Raw genomic sequence first — 26,260 nt, 5'->3', positions numbered from 1 at the left:
TTTTTGGGTGATACAGTAAGCAGACCTTTCACCTAGAAACGGGAACAGGTTACTGGCTAGGGAATGCACGTGCGTGAGATAGAAATAGTAACAATTTAATGTGATGTTTTCAGGAGAATCGCTCAAGGCGTAATTATGCATAGATCGAGACGTTTCATGCTCCGAAGGCAGGATTAGTGGACCAATATTAATGAGCCAGGTGTGAAGCAAATTGACTAATAAATAGCATCTACCTCGTGTTAATAATATGCTCCTCCTTTGGACATGTTTACCAAGCATTGTGGGTGAAAGCAACAATTATATGAACTTATTACACATAATCATCATGCCATTAGACTGCTGTTGAAATCTAACTTGTTACGAGGTTTTTCCCTCTCTCCAAAATATGAAACTAGTCGAGCGAAAATTTTACGTCATTGCATTTTTCTTTTTTCAGTGGTATCTGACTGGAGATAATGGGAAAAATGACATGCCATTTCTAGTTACCATTAATGTAAAGCAAAAAAAAAAAAAAAAAAATCATTGTGTCTGCGAAACGAATTACCTTCATTATGTACCCGTGTACCAGAGAAACATGACCTATATATAAACATTAAATGAACTCACCATTGCTCACAGGGCAAGTTCATGACGTAAAGGCTAACGCACCTCTTCTTTATCACCACCCGCCCTCCCTATACTCCCGTTTTTCCAAAGGAGGTTCCAGCAGGAACTTACCTCATACTTACAGGGAAGAGGAGAGTACAAGCAGTGCTCGATCTCGACCCGTGCAATGAAGTAAAATAAAGCAGGGTGGGGGGGGGGGGGTGGGAGGAGCGGGACAGAATAGCTAGCTGGAAGAACGTCACCAAAAAGAGGAGGGATCAATGACGACAGAGGAAATTTTGGAAGCCCGTGTTTATTTTTGTCAAATTAGTTACCATGTGTACAGAGAATAACGGACATACGCGAATGAGAAAAGAAACTGATAAGGTATAAGTTAGGAAAGAAAACCAGACAAAGTGAAAAATGGTCATAAGCAATTCATTTTGACGAGTAGACACGCAGCTTTCTCGGTGAGCACGACACAATAACCATGCCAGCATCAACCTGTTGTCGTCATCGCCGTTTCTGTTCCTTCAGCCGTCATTTTTATTATCGTCATTTTGTAAGTAACTACTTTGATTAGACAGTAACCATCTTTTAAGATACAACAAACGATATAACTTGCTTTTTTGTCATGTACGTGATGATCCCCTATAGATATAGAGATGATAATTATGTGTCATTCCACGAGTGAGAAGGATCTACATTAAATAATCTAAATGTTTATTGTCCTTTAGTGTCAGTTTACTTTCGATATTATACTTGAAACAATTAAGTGATAGGGAATATACACAGGTTCATTTGTCTTAATGATGTGTTTATGTGTGTGTGTGTGTGTGTGTGTGTGTGTGCGCGCGCGCGTGTGTGGGTTTGTTTAAGGAGGGGGGGGGGGGTGGTGATGAGGGAAGATACAGTTGGCCTGGCCTCTTATTTTCAACCAAGAAATAATTTTAACACGCGATAATCGAGTTTCCATAAGCAACTTGTCAGACTAACTGTGACGGTATACCTGTAGTTTCAAAAGTCATCTTTAGATTTCTCTCAATACTTTGTCTTTACCTTTTTATCCAGTACTTCAATCTTCCTCGTTTTTATCTTCGCAGGAAAAAGAAGGCAATCATGCAAGGCATACCTTTCAAAGGAAAACACAAATGAAACAAAATAAAACACGGTTTTATAAGGAAGAACAAAAAAAAATCAACAATACAGGAATCGGGCCAGGGACTTCAGTACACGTGCATTATCGACCTTCATCTATGCGGCTTATCTCGCTTCAGATCGCTTCTCTGAAGTTCAAATGTTAATCTTTATTTTGAACCCCTCCGTAACCCGATCTTTATACTGGGGGGGGGGGGGGTGGGGGGAGGGGTGAGAGAGATAAAGAGAGAGGGAGAGGGAGAGTGTGCATAATATTAATATGCGTTTATAGGCGTCGAGGAGGTGAGTGCGAGAGGAGAGAAGAAGAGAGATAAATGGTGATAGAGAGAGAGAGAGAGAGAGAGAGAGAGAAGGCAGCTTGATACCTTGTTTTTAAACAGGACAGTGACTGATGAAATGATCAGGAAAGCTACAATCGATGGGCACTGAATGTGGATTTTGAAAGACGAAAACAATACTCCACCAAAGGTATGCCACTGAGAAAAATGAGGGCAGACACACTTTCGTTCCCGAGTGTGGGTTAAAGTAGTGCTCCTTATCTTTTCAAAGTGCAGGGCTGCGCTACGTTGGAATTGTTTTTGATAGAATGGAATAGAGGCAGCTAAAACATTAATATATTAATGGTATTGCAAAGATAAACAAGAAACTCATGATTTTTTTTTTGTAGCATACCATCTAGAAACATTTACATTGGTCGCATTTACTTACAAATTGGATGTGGTGACCACGTCACTATACATCACAACAATCCCAAAGGTATAAACGCAAAAACGTTATAAAACAGTGATAGGCCTAGATCTTTTTAGTATTTCAGCAACTATAATCCCTACCACAAGTGACCACTGCTTGGCTGTTTCGGTCTTATTTCATCTATTCTATTATTTGTTTTATTTATTTCATACTGCAGGATTGGTCTGTTCAGTTTTGTAAAACTGCTTTCCTGCAGTAATAGCAAACATCATTCTACATGAAAATACAAAATGCATGACGGTTATAGGTATCATTGTAAACTACACACATGGAGAGTGGATTAATGGTAAATAAGTGCACGTAGGTCTATATATGCATGGATATAATATAATTATGTCTCACGGTTATGAATCCACTGAGTCAATATATAAGGCTTTTTTAATCTATAAAGGGATGTACATGTCTGAACATATAGGGGGTGCATTAAACAAACTGGCTCCGACATATTTTATATGTATAAGAATTTCTTTTATATTCTGTCCTTGGACGGGGAAGTTGGAGGGGCCATTTTAAAGAATATCGTGTCCTATAATTTACAGTTCATTTACACATGAATGATTCTAGATGATTTGGTAGGCTATACTAGTATTAGACTATTGTATAGTTAAAAAACAAAAACACAATATTGATATTCTGTACGTTGCTCAACCGATTGCCATTTCAGCCCTACCAAAATGATGTAGCAAGGCAGACTTCATTAAAAGATACCTTAAAGGGATGGTACAGTATTGGTGGAGATGAGAATTGGGCTTTTCTTTTTTACGAGATACCAAGCACTTATGATATAGTACAGAGCGTACCATTTTAAGAGGAATTCAAAGTTTATTTGATGAAAATCGTGTTTGGAATTACTAAAACATCCAAAAACAAAGTAAAACAAAGCGATCGTAATAAAGTGTGGGTCCCACACTTTATTAGAATTGCTCTTTTTTTTGTGTGGATATCTCAGCCATTTCAAAACCAATTTTTATCAAATAAACGTTGAATTCCTCATAGAATTACATGCTCTTTTATATTTCATAAGAGGTTTCTCATTATCTCACCAAGAAATGTTAGAAACCTGAAATTAGGTCTCAACCAAAACTATACTATCCCTTTGATATTCGTGTACACACTTAGGTCAATGGGAGGCATGTTAGGCGATATTATCAGCATCTCACCCAATTTACATAACGCATTATGCTGTGTGGTTGGGGCCAGTATTACGAAGAAAGATAGAACACTGAATCATTTGAAAATTCATATCTCATAACTAACTGATTTGAAATTTGGAAGAAACTTGAACTTTTTCCACAGAGAGTAAGAGAGAGAGAGAGGATTTGCACTGAAGGTCGTGTAGAGTCCATACTGAACGGCGTGAAAGATTTGTGTTGTGAGCAAATCGAAATTTGGATTCAATTCGATCAGAATTAATTTTGTCTTCAACTTCTTGTGTAATCTCATTCAGGTATCAGTGTAATGTAAATGACAACTGTGACATTGTATTGATACAAACTTGAATTACTTGTATATACATATACAGACTATTCGGCAGTAAATTGTTCGGTATATGTAATGATTGTCACAGAGTATAGTTATCTTTAACAGCACGCTTGGCATGCTTGGGAAAAGGCAAATTGTAAAAATTGACTGCGACGGAAGTGCAGAATGTTTGTTTGTTTTTTCCTACTTGACAACATTCAGACTGCGATTATTATTTGTTCTTACCTCACTTCATGTAGTAACAAGGAAAGAATCAAATATCATTGTACTGTCGATTAATTGGCTTTACATTCAAGAAGAAAAAAATTATTGAATCCACTCAAACATACACCAAAAAACAAGCACCAAAAGACATATCATGATAAAAACAATCTTCACCCGTGATCCGGTCTTGACAATTTATCATTATTATTATCATTATTATCATTATTGTATTTATATACATTGGTATACGTACGCGACGCGCCAAAATGAGGACACCTTGCATGATACACCTTCATTTTTCTGACACGATGGATATCGTATATCTGACATAATAAATAAACCTGCATTCGCTTGATAATTCTCTCTTGATGCATTAATGCAAGTATATTCCGTCCCTATATGCTTTCCCCCTGATCTCTATCGTTCCTCAGGTATAATGCTCTCTGCACAAACGTACAGATAAAAGATGGGAGATCACCTTTGTATTCCGCATTTCTGTTGTTTCTCGCCTATTATGTTTATGTTAGCCGACTTAGGGGATATACGTTATTACTCTGCCTTGTGATTCATTTTTGACAGGAAAGCGTCGAAATGCCGACGAAATTTCGGAACGTTTGTGCGTATATTCAATTTCAATCAGCATATCCGTCGATGACCGCTCGAAGACTGAGGAATAGAAGATGAACGCTGAGATAAAAAAAAAATACAACCCCAGTAATATGGAAATATCGCGACAAGAAGCAAACAGGAGCAAAACAAGACAGAGCAAATATCCGCAAAAAATAGGCATAGACAGAAATAAAAACAACAAGAAAACACAACCTGAACTATCATGATAATATAAAAATGCCTAACTCTTTGTCACTTTATCATTTACTTTAACGAATTTGACGTTATGACCTCGTATGGGATAACATAACTAAAAAAAAAAAGAAAAAAAAGATTTTGCACCTAAAAGGATTTCTTATAATCATATACACCAAAGAAATTTTTTTTTCCAGCACACGTCTTGGGCAGTGATACAAAAAGACAATACTGAAATATATATACATAATTCTCTCGAATGCACACAACCACACATACACACACTCTCCTTTTCTCTCCCCTCTTTTTCTCTCTCTCCCTCTCTCTAGCTGTGCATTAACTTTTCATTTAAAATTCATTCATTTATACATATTTAGCTAATGATGGAATATTGGTATTGTCTAATCATTATTCCTGCTAGAAATTGATGTCATTATCATGGTATTTGCAGCGTCATATTCAAAAGAAGATAATCAACAATATCACACCTGCCCCCCCCCCCCCCCCCCCCCCCCAACCCCCCCCCCACACACACACACACACAAACACACATTATTTTCAAGACAGTTATTTAGGTTTCGATACCATTGCGAGGAATGTTTGAGAAGAAAGTTCTTTCACACATTTCATGTTACAACATTTTCACTTCGGTGAGCCCCCCCCCCCCCCCCCCTTCGGCCCGGCTTAAAAGTTTAGAAACTAAGAGCACGTTTTGCAGCGTGGTTTCTTGTTACGAAGTTTATGTGGAATGAAATATTATCAGATCAAGAGGGGGATGCCCTTCTGCCAAATGAAACCACTTTCGGTTCAAAATGTTCCCTCTCCGCTAAACAAGCCAGTTTGTTTGTTGGTTCGATTATGTGATGCAAAGCTCAGAGTTGAACCAACAGGCCGAGGGTAGAAGTAGAATTTCGCTAGAGGCTTGACCTTGTCTGTGGCCCGTATGGCTGTTGAGTGAGCTCGAGACGGTTGATCTACTTATTTTGCTCCGAGAATCTGATGACCAGAGATAGCGCTTTGCACAGCAAACTCGTTTAAAATGAAAGATGACGGGGAAAGAGAAATTTCTCTTCTCCTTCTTCATCATCTGCTTTGTTTATTCAATTCTTTTTCTTCATCGTTTTCTTTCTCTTTCTCCTTCTTCATCACCTTCTTCTCTTCTTGTATATTGTTTCTGATATCAATATAGTTACTATATTTTGTTGTCGTTGTTACCATTACATTTTGCTGTTGTTTATTGACAAGAGAGAGTATTAATAAATGTAATTCGGCCGCGATCCTAAACGAAGGTGGGGGGGGGGGGGGGGTGGAACAATAGTGGGGTTCCACTACAGCAGTCACTGCGATCGTATGATGCCACAATCTCGGTGACTTCGTTGATTTTGCTTTGTTTGGTTTTTAAGGCGTTACTAAAATTTGTCGGAAAATAAACTCGTATACCATAAGCGTTCCATAGGCAATGCATAGTTCAGCGTTCCGTACTCTCGACCGCGAACCAACGAGCGCGACCATGACAGAACATATCGAGACCACCAGTAGTAGTATGCCATCACTTCTGCGACAAATTCTGACTGATTTGTCGAGAATCATTACCAAAACCAGCCATGAAGTAATTCCAAGAATTCATAAGAATGAGTCCAACCTAGTACGTTTAAGTACAAGAGCAGAATATGGCGATGTTTGTATTCCTCGTGGAGTAGTGTCGATGGTGTTTCAAGCAAGACAGGTATGTATATACGTGGGACTAAGTGTAAACGATGCACTCCTAAAAATCCATCCATATCCATTCTTCCACTGTAACGTAGGCCTAGGTACCTATACCGGTAACTACACGCAGCGCTGTCGCGAATCGCGACACAGTGTCTGGTCAGGCTACTATACCGGTATCCTTTCCTACTCCGATTCATTCATTCATTTACCCAGAATCACCTTGGACTTATGTAGCTATTGGCCGGACCGATCGTGTGAAAGAGTTATTATTTAGATTTCTATTATTAGAGTAAAATATCTGGTTTGCGGCAGTTTAAGCATTGTTAAGAGTTTTTCCAACTTGTAAACAAATCAGGCAAATTATTTTCAAACATTTCATATATCATAGACAAGATTATTCATTAACGCAATTGTTTTCATGAAAGAAATTTACCATTGACCAACGCAGTTTTCATGATTTACCAGGGCAAAACCCGGCACAATTTTCGCTGATAAAGGCGATATGCGACGTAGTATTTCTGCTTGCGGCACGATGTACAATCCCTATGCAATACGCACGTGCCCCGCGATCTTTGGCTGAACGCCTTCACATGTCTCGCGAACATTGCGTAAGCGCCAATTCCCATTGCGAAAGCACGTGAAAATAGCGTGCGCACATGCATTGGCCGCAAACAAGATCGCAATTCTGGCGGTGTTGTTGATGTCTTTCTCGTGTTTTTCTCATTCTTTTTCGATGGTAACATCCACTTTCCGAAAAAAATGGCGGCCCACATCGGCTCGCGAAAATTCTATTTTACGTGAGGATATGTTTTCAAAATCCAGGAACATCGAGAAAACGACAAAAAATCCAGTTTCTTGGACCATTGTTTCTTAACTGTTATGTTAAGAAGTACCGAAAATTTCATTTTGGATGCGATATGTTGTCATTTAGGTGAGAAAATTTCACTTTCGTCAGAGATCGTGCCCATTTTATCGGTTGGTTTTTGTTGATTGCTAGTGTGTTAGTATATGTGTAGTGTGCATGTAACAGTGCAATGCCGTTTTTAGCTGTATATTACCGTGTATGTTGTACCTGCCGCGAACGGCTGCACGGCCGCTTACTGACGCAGTTACTCTATTATTATTAGGCCCTATTTTTTATTTTATTTATTTATTTATTTTTTTTTTTGCCGCTGTTAAATTTTGTTGTTGTTTTTTGTTGTTGTTGTTGTTTGTTTGCTAGTCTCTTCTTCTGTTTTTTGTCTGATTTTTGTTTGTTTTTAGGGCCTTGTTTTTGTTATTGTTTTTATTAATTGCACCCAAGTTTGTGAAATGATCTACCCATTCTTATAAGCCCCGCCCGTCCCCTTGGCCTTTCCAATAGTAGAATCATTTACCATTTGAAGATGAAAAAAAAAAAACAAAAACAAAAAAACAAAACAAAACAAAACAAAAAAACCAACCCAAATGGCAAAAACAACAACAAAAACCCAGCATTAATGTAGTGCTTTAAAATACACTGTAGTCTAGATCTAACGAACAGCTAGTTCTAACTAGTTACAATGTGAGTTAGGGATAGAAACAACCACTGTAAAAAATTGAATCGGTAAAATTGAGAAATAGATCCTCTAGGCTCTACATATACTATACAAAATGTAAACAATAGTTTACAAAGATGTTTCTAGACTAAATCGTGTACAGTTACGGTTTATTGAGAAAAATACAGATAGGACTATCTCCGTATATTTTAGGCTTTATTAGGCTATCTCTGAAATTTTATGTGATAGGATGTATTATGGTACAACAGACCTACCCATTTATGCATTAAATGTCCTATCTCGAAAATTTTTAAAACCGCTGTTCCCAAAGTTAGACAGGACCTTCCGTAGGCCTATAATTCAATTGATCCTCGCAGTAAGAATAATGTACTGTGCATGATGACCCGTGCAGTAATTTTTAATATGTAGGCCTATGTATTTACTGATACCCACTGATCATGCTGATGTAATTTACAACTTACCCTATGTCATACTATTCTTGATATAAAGATGTTAGACATCTATGTAATTCAATATAATGTAGACACCATGCCGTAATTAATTTTTATTTTTACTTGTTTGTTATCTCGCATTTTTCCTTTTTCCTTTTCTTTCTTTTCATCTTTTCCCCTTGTGCTGAGAAACATTGTCTTTATAAAGTACATTTAGTAAAAGTGTAGTCAATGTACCTATAATTATTATTATTATTACTATTGTCATTAGGTATTGTCATTATTATTGTTATTATTATTATTGTGGTTTTTTTGGGGGGAATTCTTTCCCCCCTCTCACTAAAATCTAAGCAATAGGTTGGGGGGGGGGCACAAAATGAATGCTACAAAATGTCTGTTGCAGAGCGCTGTAACCAGTAACATGTTGGGGTCGCTGATGTGGTTACAAAATGTCCAAGCCCTAAGGCATAATCCCTGTTGTTTTGATTGTTTCAGTTTTTGTAATTTACTAATTATTCATGTGTGTAAATTACTATAAAGTGAATACTTAACTTCTATATGTGACCCTGCATCACAAAACAAACAAAAAGAGGAAATTTTAGTTAAGAGCATATTCTGAAAGAGCATACTTTAAGCTTTAGAATGATGTATAACTCAAATCAAATGGACTCTCCTAACCTATCTAAATATTGGAAAGAAAGCACACACTCAGGAAAAGTGTGAACTGAGAAATGAGGCTCTGAAGTACAGTGTCTATTCAAGCGCTTAATCTTTACCAAGCTGTGCTGGCTGTGCGATGAATGGGACAGAAAACAAGATGTTAACCACTGGAGTAACAACAATGAAGGGATTATCAGATTAAACTGAAATTGAGCATGCCTCATTAACACATTCTGTCCATAGTTAATGCCAACTTTCAAAGCAGTAGCATCATCTTGTCAGAAGTTATGAGAGTTGAAAGTGAAGAGTGTGTGCACGGTCCGTAAGAAATGAAAAGGGGACTCTAAAGACAAGCCTAATCACACTATCCTACCAAAAAATGTTCGAGATAAACTGCTTAAAAACACACTTTCCTGCCAAATTTTAGCACAATGTAGAAGAAGAGTAGCCCTTTCAGAAAATATGAAAAAGTCAAGATTGGCTAGGTTGACCCATTTCACCTATTTTCAGAAACAAATATGTTTGTGCGTGCTTTCTTGTGTTTGTTTGTTGTTGGTTTTTTCTTTCTCTATTTTTGGACCTTAGAAACTACATATGTATTCTACAAGCTTTGTTTTGAATTGCATATTGCTCCGTTTTGTTCTTGTATTTTCAGAAACATTGTGTATTAACTAGTCATTGTATAAAAGATTGAGTGAAATTTGCTGTGGAATTTAGTAAATCTTGCTGTTCCAAAGTTTTGGCAGTCGATTTTTGTTTTTGATGTAAAATGTGCTGGCTGTCACACTGATGGTACTATTTCATCTGGACAAAAATGAACAAAAATGAACTTAACCTTGTTCAGTGAAAATTTGAAATTATGTTTATTTTTTATCCAAAATATAAAACCAGTACATGTATACCGGTACCCAGCGGGATTTCAAGTTTCTGGTTAATACTAAAGGCTTTGGTGCATCCAGAAGTGCTGTTCACTGTATGGCTGCACTCCTCGGTGAATAGTAATACATATACATGGTGTTGAAGTCACCCCTGCCCATAGTTTTAACCCGAAACTCTCAGCCAAAGTATATTTGTACACTCTAATGTAAAACGGATAGGTTGCAGTATAGTACAGTCATGATTCACAAAATATAATGCTGTTTCTAGGAACAAACAGTTCATTATGATTATATGCATCAATAGTGAATTCCAGATGAAATGCAGTATGTTTACAAACTGACAAAGAGAAGTTTCGAAAGTAGAAAAATACACAGCGGGTCAATATTTATAAGATATGTGCTTGTTTCAAATGCAAACTAGCATGTTGATGCCGTGACAGCAGCCATCCTGTCTGAGGGTCAGTCTCTGCCCGTTCCCATCATCAGTTGTTCTCCTTGCGAAAACGGCTTCATCAGCATCAGGCTACATCGGCCCACTGCCTTCAGACGTGTCATCCAAGATATCACAGTGAAGGGTGGGCAGTACGGACATCGTGCTGGCGACAAGGAAATGACAGTGTTGGTGAATGCTCCTCCGGCTCTGAAGACCAACGGAAAAAGTTTGGCAGCCGTACGACAGAATCTTGTCGCCCAGCATGTGTCAGCCCTCTTGGAAGCAAATGGGTGAGTGGTGTTGTTAAGTGTAGTAGCAGGGTGACAGATGTGTGATAAATGAGATAGGTTTGTCAACAAGTGTGTTATTTTGTTTTGTTTTAAATGTCCTACCTGAAAGAAAAAAAAATGCATCCAACTACTCAAGCTCAATATATTGTTTAGGTAAAGTATGAAAATTAAAGATTATCATGTTGTGACTTTAGTAAAACTGGTGATATGAAATTACCTTAATTCTTGCTGGAGACTCATGTTTTTGCAAATAAAGACTGATCAATCTTTTATGTACTTTTTTTTTTTAATCTGATAAATTGAAGAAGATAAATTGTTTTGATGCTGTCAGCAATATAATGAGAGTTCAGTATACCAGCTAACAGCTTTTGCCACAGAGTATGTCTGCTCAAGGGAATATGCTGGCCTGTGATATTAATCTAAAAAATGTGTACATTTGTTGGAAAGCATTTTTAATGAAGCGTGAGAAATAGTGCATGAAGACATATTGATATCTATTTCATCATTAGTTGACATGGTGATATCATGGTGTCAAACAAGATACATGGATATAGATAGCCTTCACACATTTTTAAACTTGTAAGTAATGCATTTCATTGGCTGCATCATGTTATGTGGCAAATGTTAGTATTTTTTTATCCATCTAATATTTCCATCTTATAATTCATCTATCTAATATTTTCAATTCAGGGTTAGCTCAATCAGTGACTCATACACTTTCATTGTTAGGGGTCTTGCACTTTGGTAACAATTTTTGCACATCTATACAAAATAGCAAATCAAAGACATCCAGTTGTACTTTGGAATACAAATCATGGTGAAATTGTATGTAAGGTGTGCAAAGTAAAATAACAGAAAGTACAATAATATGAAAGGCAGAGTGATACCCTGACACAGCTAACCCGTTGAGGACGGTTTGATTTTGCTACAACACGCATTTCCCATAGACGTTTGCCCAAGTATACTCGGGACTCGTCCTCAATGGGTTAAGGGATATCAAGTTTGCCAGCTTATGCTGTAACAGAGCGAAGTATCCTCTTTTGAATGTTCGAAAGGAGGTGACATTTCGGATTTTCAGTGGGGAGCTAACTCCAAAGACATGCAGCATAGTAATAAGAAATTGTTTCCCCCCAATGGAGTCTTAGCTTGTGAGATTATGGTACCATTGTTTCTTGAATTTTGCGTACTATATGAGTGGGTATTACTTTGTACCAAGGGTTGTAAAGATGCTGCCACAAAGTGTCTTAAACATTTATTTAGCTGCATTCAATTGCCACCTCTTTCAAAGTGGAATCCAATGCAGCTTTTCAAACACCTGGCTGGTTGGTGCTGAGTGGTCCATCAAAGAAAAGTTTTTCCAAATGCTTTGGACTTTAAGATTTGGACAGAAGGCAGATAAGATATTTGTAGCTGCCAAGATCACCTAAACTTAACTCTGGGTTTGCTTCTTTATCTGGAAATCTGGTGACAGATCTCAAATATACAATCTCAAATCTTTCAACTGAAAAGTGAAGAGAGAATCAGTGAAAACAAAAATCAGAAAAGGATATAAAACATGAAGTTCATACATATTGTCACAATTGTCCATCTTTCCTTTCTTTTTTTAATTGTGAACAGGTATGATGTTCACCAAGTGCACCACCATTTCACATCCCAACTTACATGTATTTGCAAACTTCTTAGAGAAGACCAGCACCCTGCTTCCATTGCCAGTGACGAAGTCCTCGCGTCTGAGAGGGAAAGACTTCATCCCAAGATTGTGAGCGGGCTCACACAATCAAGACATGTAGCTCCAGCAGATTGTGTGGATAGAGGAGAAGACACGGATACTGTACCAGTAGGAACATGTGGTCCAGCCACTTCCTGTTGCCATGGAGATGGGATAGATCAGTCTGGGCCCATTGATGACAAGTTTAGATTGCCATCCCAACTGAGCCTGAACCTCTTAGATGTGCTCAGGCACTTTGGCATTCAAACCAGGAAAGGAGGATACAGCCAGAATTTGACTAAAGTGCAGTGTACGGTTAAAACTCATTCCCCATTTTTTGTATGACTTTAGTTGATTTGTTCCTAGTCTTGAAGTGCCGATATAAGTATGTATCATTTATCATTTATGGCAGAATATTATACATATAAGCCTAGTATCGATTTGTGTATGCCCTTGAAAGAACCAAATATATGTTTGTACTGAAATGAGCAAACAATGTTTTTAACAAATATTTCAGACTGTGCCACCATCGATACAGACATTCTGAATCATGTCAATGTGCAAAGATCATACAAACATATAAAGATATCCCAGGATATTTATCACCTCTCAATGGTATGAAAAGATTGGCATAAATTAATGTTGACAGAGAAATGCTCTTTAATGCTAAAGCTTTTAAATCATTGAAAGAACAGTGACAAGAAGTTGTTTTATCTGTGAATATTTGAACATGTTCTCTTTTCCTAGTGACATCCAGAAGTGGCGAGGCATCTCATCTACTACAAGAGTGCAGCAGAGTGCAATATACCCTAGATCAGGTATTTATCAGAGAAGCAATCAATAATACTTGGTAATAAGTTCATAACACTCTGTGCCTTTCCCTTACACTTTGTTTGACCTTTGGTTACTATCGTTGGCTGTGTGTTAGCATTTAGTTTTGTTCAGCTGTTTAAATCATCGCTATTCAAAACTCATAAGTCTGGGGCAGCATTCCCAAATTCATTGGGATTTTAAAATTCATTGTTATGATTTTCTCAGGGTTTATTCATTTAAGATTATACTAACCTACTTTAGATTTGCGATTGATTACTGATAGCTTTAATGATTGAAAATATACGCTCTTTAATGACTTAGTTATGTAGGGATAATTTTGGCTATGTTACAGTATAAACAGTGAAAAAATATTCTGTAATCATGGATAGATTATGTACATTTTTTTGATAATAGAAATTAAAGTTGGTGGCCATGAGTGATAAGACCTCTGGCAAGACCTTTAATTAGGCTTGGTTGAGCTTTATACAGTAGAACATACCAGCTGCAGTCCTCCAGCCAGCATATACCAACACTTTTACATGTTTTACTGCTCATGTTACACACCAAGGTGAAGAACTAAGAAATGAAAAGAGAAAATGTTACAGACTTCGAACTGAAATACAACACTTGGGCAAGCACAGTTTTGTCTTACAGACAGGTCTTATCACCTTATCAATGTTTCAGAAATGTTTTGTATGTGAATCATCTATGTCGCTTACAATGTGCCCCACTCTGAGTTTAATTCAAATATTTCGTGATACACAAATAGGAATAGTGTCTTTTAAAACACCTTGGTCCGATTCTTATTAGAGCATCGCTGGTGTTCTCTAGTTCATTTAGTTCATTCAGATATTTGCAGAAATGCGTCCTCAATCATACATGTCTTTTTCGGAAGAGAAAAAAAAAAAAATACAACATTGAAGTACAGACAACTCCCTAAAATTGAAGTCACACATTTTAATTTTCTGCATATTAACTTTGAGCTACAATCCTAGCATATTTTTTTTTTTCAATTCATTCATATAATAGTCAAATGCTGCCTATGTCAGAACATATTTGCTAACCCAATTAGATTGATAGAAACAACCTTTATTGAAAGGTGTGTGTAAAATCTGAATATAATAGTCAACTGGTCAACACCGTCGGGTTATTTTTCTAGAAATTTTTATGCACACACACACACACACACACACACACACACATATATATATATATATATATATATATATACTGTAAAACATGATGTATTCGCGGCATGAATTTTTCGCGAATTGGAGCCAACGGCCTTTTTTTGCAGCATGAAATTTTTGCGAACTGTCACTGGCATTCAATGCATATAGTGTAGAAACGAACTTTCGCGTGCATTTTAATTTCGCAAATCTCTGAGCTCGCGAAATTTGCGAAATTAAAATGCACGCGAACATTCCTCGTTATACAGTATCTTAAATGACCAGATGACATAGAGCATTTGTTGAAAAAAAATTCCATGCCCCTCTGCAAAGTGTGTCAAAAATAATATCAATATCTTATAAATCTGTTATGACACAATCATATCTTGGGCATCTAAAAGAGTACATATATGATATGCTATGTTTTGCCTCATCTGTGCACCATCTGCTCTATTTGTATTGAATTACAGAACTTTAGACTTTGTCTCACAAAACATGGCAAAGATTGTATAATCCAAGTATTATTGAATGAAAGTCAAGAGTTCTGTTTTACTACATTGACCCAAACTAGAGACTGCCATAAACCCATGAATTATGGTGCTAAAAGATCTGTATATCTGTCATAAAATATGGATTTCAAAGTGTTTATGAGTTGACTAATGAGTGATATAAATAAGAATTATCCTTTTGTGTCTATAGAGTCACACAGTTAGCAAACTTTGTTAATTCAGTTTACAATCCAATTGTATTCAAAAGGATGGACTATGTGAATGCATGGGTAAAATGTAAACATACAATGATGGCTTGTAATAATGTATGAGACATGGCTGTATGTCAGATTATTGCTTTGCAGTAGATCAGAGAGAATTCCATGAGATATTGACCAAAGGGGCATGAAATTCAGTCAAAAGACGAATTATTAGGAACCCCTTGAAACAAAATTATCTACTAGAAACTGAGAACTTGTAGGTAATCTGAATTCAGAAGGAATCTTGATCGGTGGCGATGTGTTTTCATTTTTGGACATCTGAAAGTGAATATGATCAACCGAAAAATGCAAATGATTTGAATAAATTCTGATTGGCTGTATGATTTCCAATCTTGCACACAAGCTGAGCAGTCAAGGATTGTCCAAGGGCTGCTACATTCTCCACATCGTCCCGTCCAGCTGTGAATTCACCCAGCAGCAGAGTGATCTTACACTGAGAGCTCTGTCCACAGACTTTTCTTCTTGCCAGCAGTTCCATCTCTCCTGTGCGCCGGTATCCGTCTCACAACAGAATGGCCCCAAGCCAGCTGTAGAGGGGGCTGTTCCAGATTGTGTGAGGAGGACCATGGACGCGGACGCCCTGTATTCAGTTCGAGAGTCACAAATGAGGGCAGCGTCGGTCATGAAATATGGAGACCAGGTTCAAGGTGGGCTGCGAGGGGATGAATCATTTGTTAGTTTCATTTACTTGTACCATCAGTAATATATCCACAAAGTGGCAGAGTGTATGTGTTTGCCATTGTAATGTAAGTGTAAGTGGTAGTCATTGCTTCACAAAGTTTAGATCTGCTTGTTTACACATACACTAAAAACAGGCAGACACCATAAATGATATTTCAGACTTCAAAAGAGGTCTTTTAGGCTGAACTTATGAGGAGCAATCAAGTCTTGAAGTATGCATATTAATGGGAAAAGAGAACACACATTTTTGCCTTCACTTGCAGTAAGAACAAAAACCCACAGCTGTGTTATACTATCCTCGCCAGCCAAAACTACTTTGAGTTTGAAAGTCCGACATGTTTCATAATAATTTGTGATGATATATATTTGATGTGTGTGTTTTACTAAGTGATTAATTATGAATAGACATCAGTTTGTTAACTCATTGCTACCAACTTGTTTGTGAAAGTGTGGAATATTTCTGTGACGTGTAAACATGAAGTAATTAATCAATTCCTCACATTTCTTCATAGGCGACTCATGGGATGGAATGATCGAGACTTTGACTGCAGCGGGCATAAAGTTTGACATCTTGGGAACTCACGCCAGACATCTGGTGAGTTGAACTGTGTGTGTATGAGGCTGTAAGCTAGTTTTGTTGATATGAAAGTTTGATATCTTTACCCACTATTCTTGTCTCTTTGTCACTACGACTCTATTTTCATTTGATGTCTGTGATATCACCAAAAGTCTAGCAGGATAAAAAAAAATTAAATGAAATACTGTATAAATGCCAAATATTTGTCAAGTCTAATTTTCCCACAATCGGGACTTCCCCACAATTTCGTGAGTGGATAAATTCGCCGTCATGGAATAGAGTAATGAACAGTCCACATGGCATTCATGTCGGGATCAGAGTTAATATTCATACGTGTCAAAATTCACAAATAGCACCTGACATGCAAAATACACTGTATATCGCATATACAGTATTATGTCAGATGGAAAATGAACAAGAAGATACTATATTCCACATGTACTCATGTGAATCAAGACATATATTCTCATGTCATATTACAAAACTCACTAGGTCCTAGATTTGACCTTTTCTGAAATGATTGACAGTGTGACTAATTTTGCAGGTGTTTCCTTTTGTCTTTTTGAAAAAAAAAAACATGACAGTCCTAATTTCCAACATTCCTTTTGTCATTGAATCTTTTGAAATTCATTCCACAGGTGAAGGTTGATGTGGGTGACAGCAAAAGTAACAACCCCTGGCCAGACAACAGGAATGGAGTGTTTGTTGTTTACAACTATGCGAGACTGTCAAGACTCTTCTCCTGTTTTGAGGAGGAAGTCCACAAAGGTTAGAACTGAAGAAATTGATCGCAAAATAAGTTAAGCACCATTTGAAAACATTTTAAACTAAGTCCATCATCAGATAGAGCAGAGTAAAACCTTTCCAGCGAATTGATCAGGGAAGCTGAATTTAAAAGTACAGTAAAATAGAAAGTATCTTTCTGCAATTTCATGTGAATTATATGTATGTGCATGAGCGTTACTTGTGACATGTGTTTGTGTGATTGAATGTGTGTGTGTGCGCGCGTGTGTGCTTGTGTTGCATCTGTCCTATGTAAATATGTTACTATTATACTTCTTGTTAATATGTTTAAAACTTTAGTATGTTTTGCTTTGTTTTATATGTTTATCCGGGACCCCTTTTTTACAAGCTCTGCTTCTTTTGGGGTCCCAAACCATTCATTATTCTTAATGCTGTATCCTTTTGTAAAATGTCAAATGTTTAATGAATTGGTTAAATAAACTTGAACTTGAACTTGAAAACCTCACGTGTTTCATATCGAGGAAAATTCTTGGAGATGTGATAAGAAATATCTATATATTCTTATTATTTTCTCTTTATGTCGGCAGCTTTAATCATTAATTTATCAGAGTAACAAGAATGGAGTTAACCTTTTTGCAGTTAAACTCGGCAAATGCAAAAACCCAAGCCATTCGAGATGGCTATGCATGCCTCTAGCAGATAGTCAGTGATAACTACACAAGTATTATCAAAATTAATAATTAAAGAAATTGTTTGTTTATAAATTATTTTTGCTATATCATGCACTTTTTATCAATGTAGTCTCATTCATTAGAATACATTATACATAGAAATCTACAGAAATCATAGTGCGTAGCCGACTGTGAAGAAATGTTCACCCAACTTTGCTTCATTCAATGGAAGCATGTCCCATACAATATGTCCTGAGAAAGATATCACTAATTTCCATGCAATGCAGTGAATTCACACCCATACTTGAATGGTGAAAGCAAAGTCATATAGGCAGAAATGTGCTGTCAGTTGTATATATTTTACATAGTCTTGTGGATCACAGAGATGTATAAGAGGATGGAGGAGGTTTGTACCTTCACTTTGTATTCCTAATCTTGGGGAGTTGTCATTTTCCTAGTGAAATTGACACAGTGCCTAAGTTGCTCTAAGGTTACAAGAGAGTTAATTCACAGGCATGCATGGCTGTAACCACATAGTGATCACTGTGCATGTACGTATAACACAATACATCCCGTCTTAATACTCCACATGTATTATTGTCTGCCTCCACTCTGCAACATTGGGGTAGCAAATCCAGCCGAGTTATCCTTCTCCCAGACTCTACAGAAAAACACCAATAAGCAAGCAGGGGGCTTCTTTCCTATACAATCTGTGCAATGGCTGTCCAAAGAGCATTCAGCCAGCTCAGATGGAAGTGGAAATTGTGCCTCTCCTAAGTTTCTGTTCATCAAGGGAATTAAAAGACCATTATTTTACCTGGTGAGGATGGACTGATTTTGCTACAACACGCATTTCCCGTAGACACCTGTCTGAGTGTACTCCAACTAATCTTCAACAGGTTAATGCAAGACAAAGTCACGGAATAGAATACTTTAGGCACTCCTAATGAGATGTGAGAACTGCTTTGTTATCAAAGTGACTTTTGCTAGTATCTCTTTTTCTATTATATGTGTATATTGTTTTGTTTTGTTTTGTTTTTTAATTCATTCAGGAACTTACCCACCATTACCGCCCTTGGAGACTATAGATTTCAGCACGCTGAAGGGAGATGCAGAGTGGAAACTGCTCCATTCTCACCTGCTAACTTTCCCAGATGTTGTGTCAGACACGATCGAAAATGGGTTCACCACTCAGGATCTCTATTGCAAGTTTGAAACCCAAAAGGTCAGCATTGCCTAAAACACTCACAATAATCGATTTTATCTTTGCAACTGATTGACAAATTGCCCTTCGAAGTAAATAAAGGCCAATTTGTCAGTCAGTTGCAATGAAAACATCTCGACGGAATAATTTCATGCATTTCATGTTGAGTTATAATGTGATCAAAACTACCCTCCCTTCTGCAAGATGTTAAAGGCAGCCGGTCGTCGCAGGCGATTCGCAGCTCAGTAGAAAAGCACGACAAGCTGCTCCTCCCGTTATTGTACCCCCGTGCGTACCGAATGCCGAACACGACGCTACGCAGCGCACCAGCGAAAACCTGATGGGGCACGAGCGCGCCGTGCGAGCTGTCCACTGTAATTTCAACATGGACGCCCGAATACCTACCGAATGGGGCCGAATGGGTGCATGCACAAAACCGCACAACAGCCATGCGCATGAAAATCTCTCCCGGTCCGCGACACAAGAAGTAGTGAGAGCTGTCGGGTGTACGTACGTACGTATCTGGCTCCAGTCTCTGTTTATATGCACTATGGTGCCAATTTCAGCAATCTAGGCAATAATATTTAAAAATGTCTGAAAATATTATATAACAATATCATAAATTATTCATATATTACGTTGTTTAATATTTGGTATTTATAAATATGCTTTGATGAAAGAATATTAAAACTCTAAGCTTCATGTATAGCAAGTTGCAATGCATATGGCCATATGGCAGGTTGTTATGATCTCATCGTGCAATGTTGTCTGCTGCGTCAGCTGCATGTGTTATACGTACAGCTTACAGTACGTTGGGCCGGATCGTAACATAACAAAGTTGATAGAAAGTCGTCGGTACCGGTACTAACAGTATGTCAGTATCAATATTGTGTGTGGTATGCGAGTACTGTTTGCAATAAAAAGTGCTGTACTGTTTCGGCTTAGCCTTGGCTTTGGTTTAGTAATGAAACCTCACAATGGAGATCAAACAGCCGTCCAACTCGAGGCAACGTATCTACTTGTTTGACGCTATCGACGAGTGGAGAACGCAGAGAGACGTGTTCTTAGCTGGAGGACAAGTAAGAGACCAGAGGGGGAGGCTTCAGCGTCAGCGTGCCGATGAAAAATTTGCTTTCCACTTGCTGGAGTTGCATGAACAGTTTTGCAGGAATTTTGATTTAGAATGTGCAAATTCGTGTTACGACATGCACGGTGGAATTGTGTTGCCACGGCTTACGCCAATCAAGCAACCCCAGCTGGCCAAGTCAACAACTTCAAGGAATCCAGATCCAGATGATGTGTAAGTAGAAGTCTACACATGAATCAGTGATTGAAGTGGAATGACTTTTTCTAATCTAGTATCAGTAACTTTAGGGCATTTGCGTTTGATCGACAAGTAGGCCTATTTTTCTATGTATAATTCCACGTTCTCATTTATGTCAAATTATGATAATGCCGTAATTGAAATGACATTTGCTGGGTCAGTTTAATGTCATTAGTCCCATTAAATGAGAAGTTTTTCATATCAATCATGTTATGCAAATTCCCCAAGAATATGATTTAGGATTTGCAAATAAATTTAAAAAAATGAATAGATCTATCGCAAGCTCCATCATACATGTAGTCTAACCCAATAGATCTGGTAGAACTCTAACGTTTAAACAGGGGAACTAAAGGTTCAAAGATGACAGATCTAACAATAATAGATTCTACTCGAGTAGTTTAGGCCCTACTTCGACTTGAAGGTATGTCGGTTGGTGCACGGCCCCCTTCTATCACGGCCACAGTTACACTGTACAGTGCAACTGTGGCCGTTGGCCCTGCACGGGCACAGTCGCTTCCCCGTCCTGAATTTACACACGCCAGGGCAAGTATGGTTGGACCTACTACTAATCGACCGCCTGATGTTTATCTGCTTGATAAGAATATTTAACACTGAAATTCACGTAAAAAAAACTTGACCTACGTGATTGAGAAAATCCAGCTCTATCAAATGCCGTTGTTCCGTTTTCGATTCGAAGTTTCAGTGCAAAAATATCGCCGACGAACTTGCGTGGCCGCGTTTCAGCTCCCCGCGGTACATCGCGTTATTAGGATCGACCGCTGTTTTTGCATTGACAATGCACGCAAACCGAGTTGTATTGAACACCGTGTTGTACGAAGCTTTTTAGAAGCCTTTTAGAAACTTCCATAGACATTACATAGTGCTGTCATTACGATTCGGTGAAAATATTCATTCGAAATTTTGTCCTTGATTAAAACCATTAATGAACAATGAATTATCGCGTTTTCCCACACCATCCTCATCTACATTCAAAGCCAATCCATTTTTATGTGCTTTGCGCGCAGAGAAGTGCGTACTAAGTGTTCAGTGCACGAATTATACGCGGTCGGTTTCAATAAGGGTGGTCGATATGTATATAGTAGGGCTACACAAGACACGTCAAGGTCTCCGACCCAATCGTCCGCGTTCAGAATGGACAACTTGGCGGTAATATCCGCTACCCGTGACGATGTGTCATCGTCCATGATGGCCACCCTACCTATATTTAATCTGATCTGACGATTACAGTGTAGTTAACGACTGACGACGATCGACGGTGCGATCAGAGAAGGCGTACACTGTAGTCGCACGAAGTATAGGCAGCTAGCTACTATAGCTCATGCGAACATTGCATCACACAGTACATACAGTATACCATACATTCAATTCACATTACACAAAACGTACTCCCCGCGCTCAGATCAATCAAGCGAGCAAACGAGATACTATAGCGCGATACATTGCTTTAGGGATGTCTTGCGCACACACACATTTCGCTTCGTAGCAACTTCGGAAGCGAGTTTACGTGCTGCCGCCCGCGGCTGAAATATGTCCATGTATCCTCGCGACTGGGTGTCTTTAAGAGAGTTGTAGTTTACACAGCATCACCTTGAATCTGAAAATGAAAGGTGAAAATGACAATGAATGAGATATCAAGTATACCCTGTTAAAACTTTGGAAACATAATATAAAAACTACTGTCTCTTTTATTCTGTAAATGTGTTGTAGGATGGGTAAGGGATTTGCTTGTCTTTCTTTATTCAAGAAGTAATAATTTTGTCCTTCTTATAAAGCACTGTGATGTTACATACTGTGTCACACCACCATTTCCTCTTGTCATGTGATAGATCTGCCGCTTTCTGGTGACTCTAAGTCAGGACCTTAGTGCCTACTACAGCAGATTCAGAATCCTGGTGGTGAGTCTTGGCATCCTGTTTGTTTCCAATTTGCCGATATTTGCAGACATTAGGCAATGATTGAAAATCAGTACATCTTGGAGGTGATCTGTGGCAGAATGGTCAAGGGTTTAGAACAATCATCTTGCATTCATGATTAATGTCTGTTCAGGGACACAAACACAAAACAATCCATGAGAGTGGACTGATTAAAAAGCTTTGAAGTACATATAAGTTGCTTTTGGGACAACATCCCATCACTTGAATGTGAGCGACACCTGTAAGAACTTCATTCTGATGTGTTTTTACGTAGTCGAAAAAGACAGATACAATGTATAATTGCTTGCCCTTGCATTGACTTAACTGACGGGGAGATAACTTAACTGATGGGGAGATATGAGAGAAATATTAAGGTGGAAGAGAATGAAGGAGGAGAAGAGTGATGAAAACGTAAAGGAAAGGCAGAAAAGATGGCGTGATTGACGATTGACGTACTGGACAAAGAAGATAACTTCTCTTTAGAGATTGATGGTGAGATGGTGGAAGAGGATGAGATGGAGGAGGACTAGGAGAAAGGAGAGCATGAAGAGCAGAGAGAAGGAGGGAGCATTACAAGGATGTGACGAAAATATGAAAGGTTGATTCTAGCACTACACAAAATGATAAATATGTACAGGAGAGAGAGATGGCAATGGAAGGATGATTGAAGAAGATGTGGTTGATGAAGTTGAAGAAGATGGGGATGAAGAGAGATGTTGAGGAAGAGGAATAATGTAGAACGAGCAGAAAAAGTGGAACCTCGCCCTCACATTCCACAGGAAATATACCTGGTAGCAATGATTATGCTGAAGGTAACAGCACCTACAAAACTCAACTTACAGGCAGTTTGAATTTTATTGTAACTGATTGACAATCTGCCTTTCATTGACATATAGGCACCAAATATTTGGTGTTGTAGTAGTAACCATGATAAAATATTACGCCCATACATGCTTGGATTGGACTCCTTTCGGTGATCATGGCATACATGACTGTCTTTGGCAAGGATTATGGGTACTGTATATTAAATCAAATTAATGAATTCTTGCGTCAATTTGTAAGAAGGAGATTGTCGTTTCAGATCTAGCCAAGTATTTATTCTCGTGATTTTTTATCATGGGTACTACTGAAAGACTGAATAATGGGTGCTGATGAAGGGCATCTTGGGCAATAAAACAACTTGATGCACGAATTCATTGGCGTGAATTTTTATTGTCCAATATACAGTGGACTCCTGCTATAATGAAGTCCTCGGGACCGGTACTTTTCTTCAATTGTATTGAAATTTGGTTATAACCGAACAAGTAAACAATAAAAAAACAAAGAGCCAGTAATGTTGCATTCTGAATTTTTATTTCGTTGTAACTGGAATTTCTTTATAACCGTGTTTGTTATAACGGGAGTGCACTGTACTTTTTAATCACATCCTCATTTATCTTGTCCTCCCCTTGGTTTCAGGAACCACGCCCCCACCTCCTGCCCTGCATGTTTGCAAGGTTGTACCTCCTCAAGGCTGTCCACATCGTACTTGGCAACGGTCTGTCCTTGCTCAGAATACGGCCACTGACTCAGATGTGATGATCACAGAGGAGATATTAGGGAAATCTAGCTCAGCAGTGCAATAGATAGATGACGTTTTCTTGTTTTTGCTTTGTTTTGGCCAAAATCATAACAGGAATGCATCAAGAACTGTACCCTCACCTCTAAGAATCCAAAGAACTCTATATTATGTCAAAATGTGGAGATCAGAAGCTAAATAAAGGGGAACTCCGGTCCCAAAATAACTCTGATAAAAAAGAGTAAAATCTTACAAGTGTAACCGTAAAAATTTGACTCAAATGAGATGAAAAATAAGCAAGTTGGGAAATTTTTAAGTTTTGCTAATTTCTGCAACAGTTTTTGTACAGTCGATATGAATATGCAAATAAGTGTGCTGACCATTTCATAACCTCACAATTTTCCATTGATCGTGTACAAAAAATGATGAAAATTCAATGTTTCTGTCATCTATGTCTGAAACATGTTATTCCTGGCTTAACTCTTTATGTGCCATGGTGGAAACCCCCCGTGTGCCACATTATTCTGAGACACCAACATAGTCATGCATTGAGAAAACATCCTGTGTTTCCAATCTATATAACTTTTATAAATTTATGTTAAATAGTGGAGAAAGTGAGCAAATTTGTAGAGAAAATGCCAAGTTTTGCATCGATGTAAATTCTGTGACAAATCTATAATTGCTTTTCTTTCAAATGCCCAGTGGCTACATTACCATAAATATATGACTTTTGCACACAAAGCAGTGACAGAAGCGTAGAATTTGCACACAGATCCAGTATGAAATACTGCTTGTTAGTCAGTCAACACATAAAATGCAAGCTATAGATGAGAGGAATGGATTCACGAGAAACGCTTTCATTGTACCATGGAATTTGGCGATTTATTGATCGGTTTGAGCAGGTTTGTGCATTTGAGCGGAATATGCGAAGTTGGCACGCCGTTGACTGTGTAGGAGGTGCGAACGTGGCACATTAAGAGTTAATAACTTCAGAATAGTGATCAGTTAGATATACCAGGATTTGAGCTTCAGGCACAACTGCATTTTGATGAAAAGCTGAATATTTTAAAATCTTTATGTGCAAACTATATGGCAAGTTTTGAAGGAATGACACGCTCACTTTCAAGAACTGTTTCCTGAAAAATTAGCAAAACTTCAAAATGTTATAACCTCATTTTTCACCCGATTTCAATCAAAATTTTACCGTTGAATATTACTTTTTCTTATCAGACTAACTTATATTTAGACTGGATTCCCCCTGTAATGCTAAGGTTATTTTGATATGGAAGTTTTCATTGCTGATATTGTCAGAATGCAATTAGGGAAGCAAGTTTTAAAAGAATTCCCCTTTAATTTGTCACCTTTTTGTTGTGCCCTTTAGATACTAGTACAGTCAAACTTGCCTTAGCAGCCACCTGTCTTTTGCAGGCACCTATCATATGTGGCCACTGAAAAATCTCTCCGAGAGAAAAGCCATGTTTAAAGACCTTGTGTATAGCGACCACCTATCTAAAGCAGCCAGCAAATTCCAACCTATGGCCATGCACAGTGCATACCAGGAAAATTTCACCAGAAAACTGTTGCAAATGCGTGGCTTAATGTCTCTGAATATAGATTTTCATTCAACAAGTTGATACAGTGCAATGAATCCATTAGATTGGAGATATTGTGAGACTCATTTTTATGATAACATATTTTGAACTCTTTGCAAACATCCGCATATTTCTGTTGTTTTGATCTATTGTGTCTTCCTAATGATTACTTTGAGTGTATTATGCCTGTGAAAGGGCTCAAATGCAGACAGAGAAATTCAAAATAAAATGAAACCATGCTGAAAAACAATATCATGTAGACAGTGTATGTGGTAATTGTAGCGTCGGCAGTGTCAGTGTACTCTACACCATGGATGTGTCTGAGCAGTATTGGACACAATATACAAGTGTATCAAAGGGAATTATTTAGTGTTAGCACTCGCCAAACTTTGCAGAAATTCATTACAACACTTATATCTTTTTCTCCATCTTCGCAGTCAAACGGTGGTTTCTAAAAGAGGGGAATTTGTTTGTGACGTGGGTGGCATCTAGTGTAAGATATTAAATGGAATACACCTGTATATGGAAACGTGACACACCAGCAATAGGGAATCATAAGTGCAAATTTCACTTCCAAGTCTGTGTAAATCTGT

The 26,260-nt window shown here is 38.0% G+C and overlaps 1 protein-coding gene across 1 annotated transcript; it reads left to right on the top strand.

Moving 5' to 3' along the window:
• Positions 1-6,483: 6,483 nt before the first annotated feature.
• On the top strand, positions 6,484-25,909 carry LOC140246385 (DALR anticodon-binding domain-containing protein 3-like). The gene is made up of 10 exons (XM_072325853.1): positions 6,484-6,709; positions 10,622-10,923; positions 12,541-12,941; positions 13,379-13,449; positions 15,726-16,029; positions 16,576-16,658; positions 17,279-17,408; positions 19,108-19,280; positions 22,431-22,499; positions 23,976-25,909. The coding sequence occupies exons 1-10, from the start codon at positions 6,494-6,496 to the stop codon at positions 24,093-24,095; spliced, it is 1,869 nt and encodes a 622-aa protein (XP_072181954.1). The 5' UTR covers positions 6,484-6,493; the 3' UTR covers positions 24,096-25,909.
• Positions 25,910-26,260: the final 351 nt, after the last annotated feature.

Source organism: Diadema setosum, chromosome 2, assembly GCF_964275005.1.
Source record: "Diadema setosum chromosome 2, eeDiaSeto1, whole genome shotgun sequence".
Lineage (NCBI taxonomy): Eukaryota > Metazoa > Echinodermata > Echinoidea > Diadematoida > Diadematidae > Diadema > Diadema setosum.
This window is presented reverse-complemented; position numbering and strand designations above follow the sequence as displayed.

Excerpts from the sequence above, each read along its gene's own strand:
- LOC140246385 (XM_072325853.1), top strand. The coding sequence starts at position 6,494 with ATGACAGAACATATCGAGACCACCAGTAGTAGTATGCCATCACTTCTG. Across the intron at positions 6,710-10,621 it reads TGGTGTTTCAAGCAAGACAG|CATGTTGATGCCGTGACAGC; the intron begins GTATGTATATAC and ends AATGCAAACTAG. Across the intron at positions 13,450-15,725 it reads TGCAATATACCCTAGATCAG|CTGAGCAGTCAAGGATTGTC; the intron begins GTATTTATCAGA and ends CTTGCACACAAG.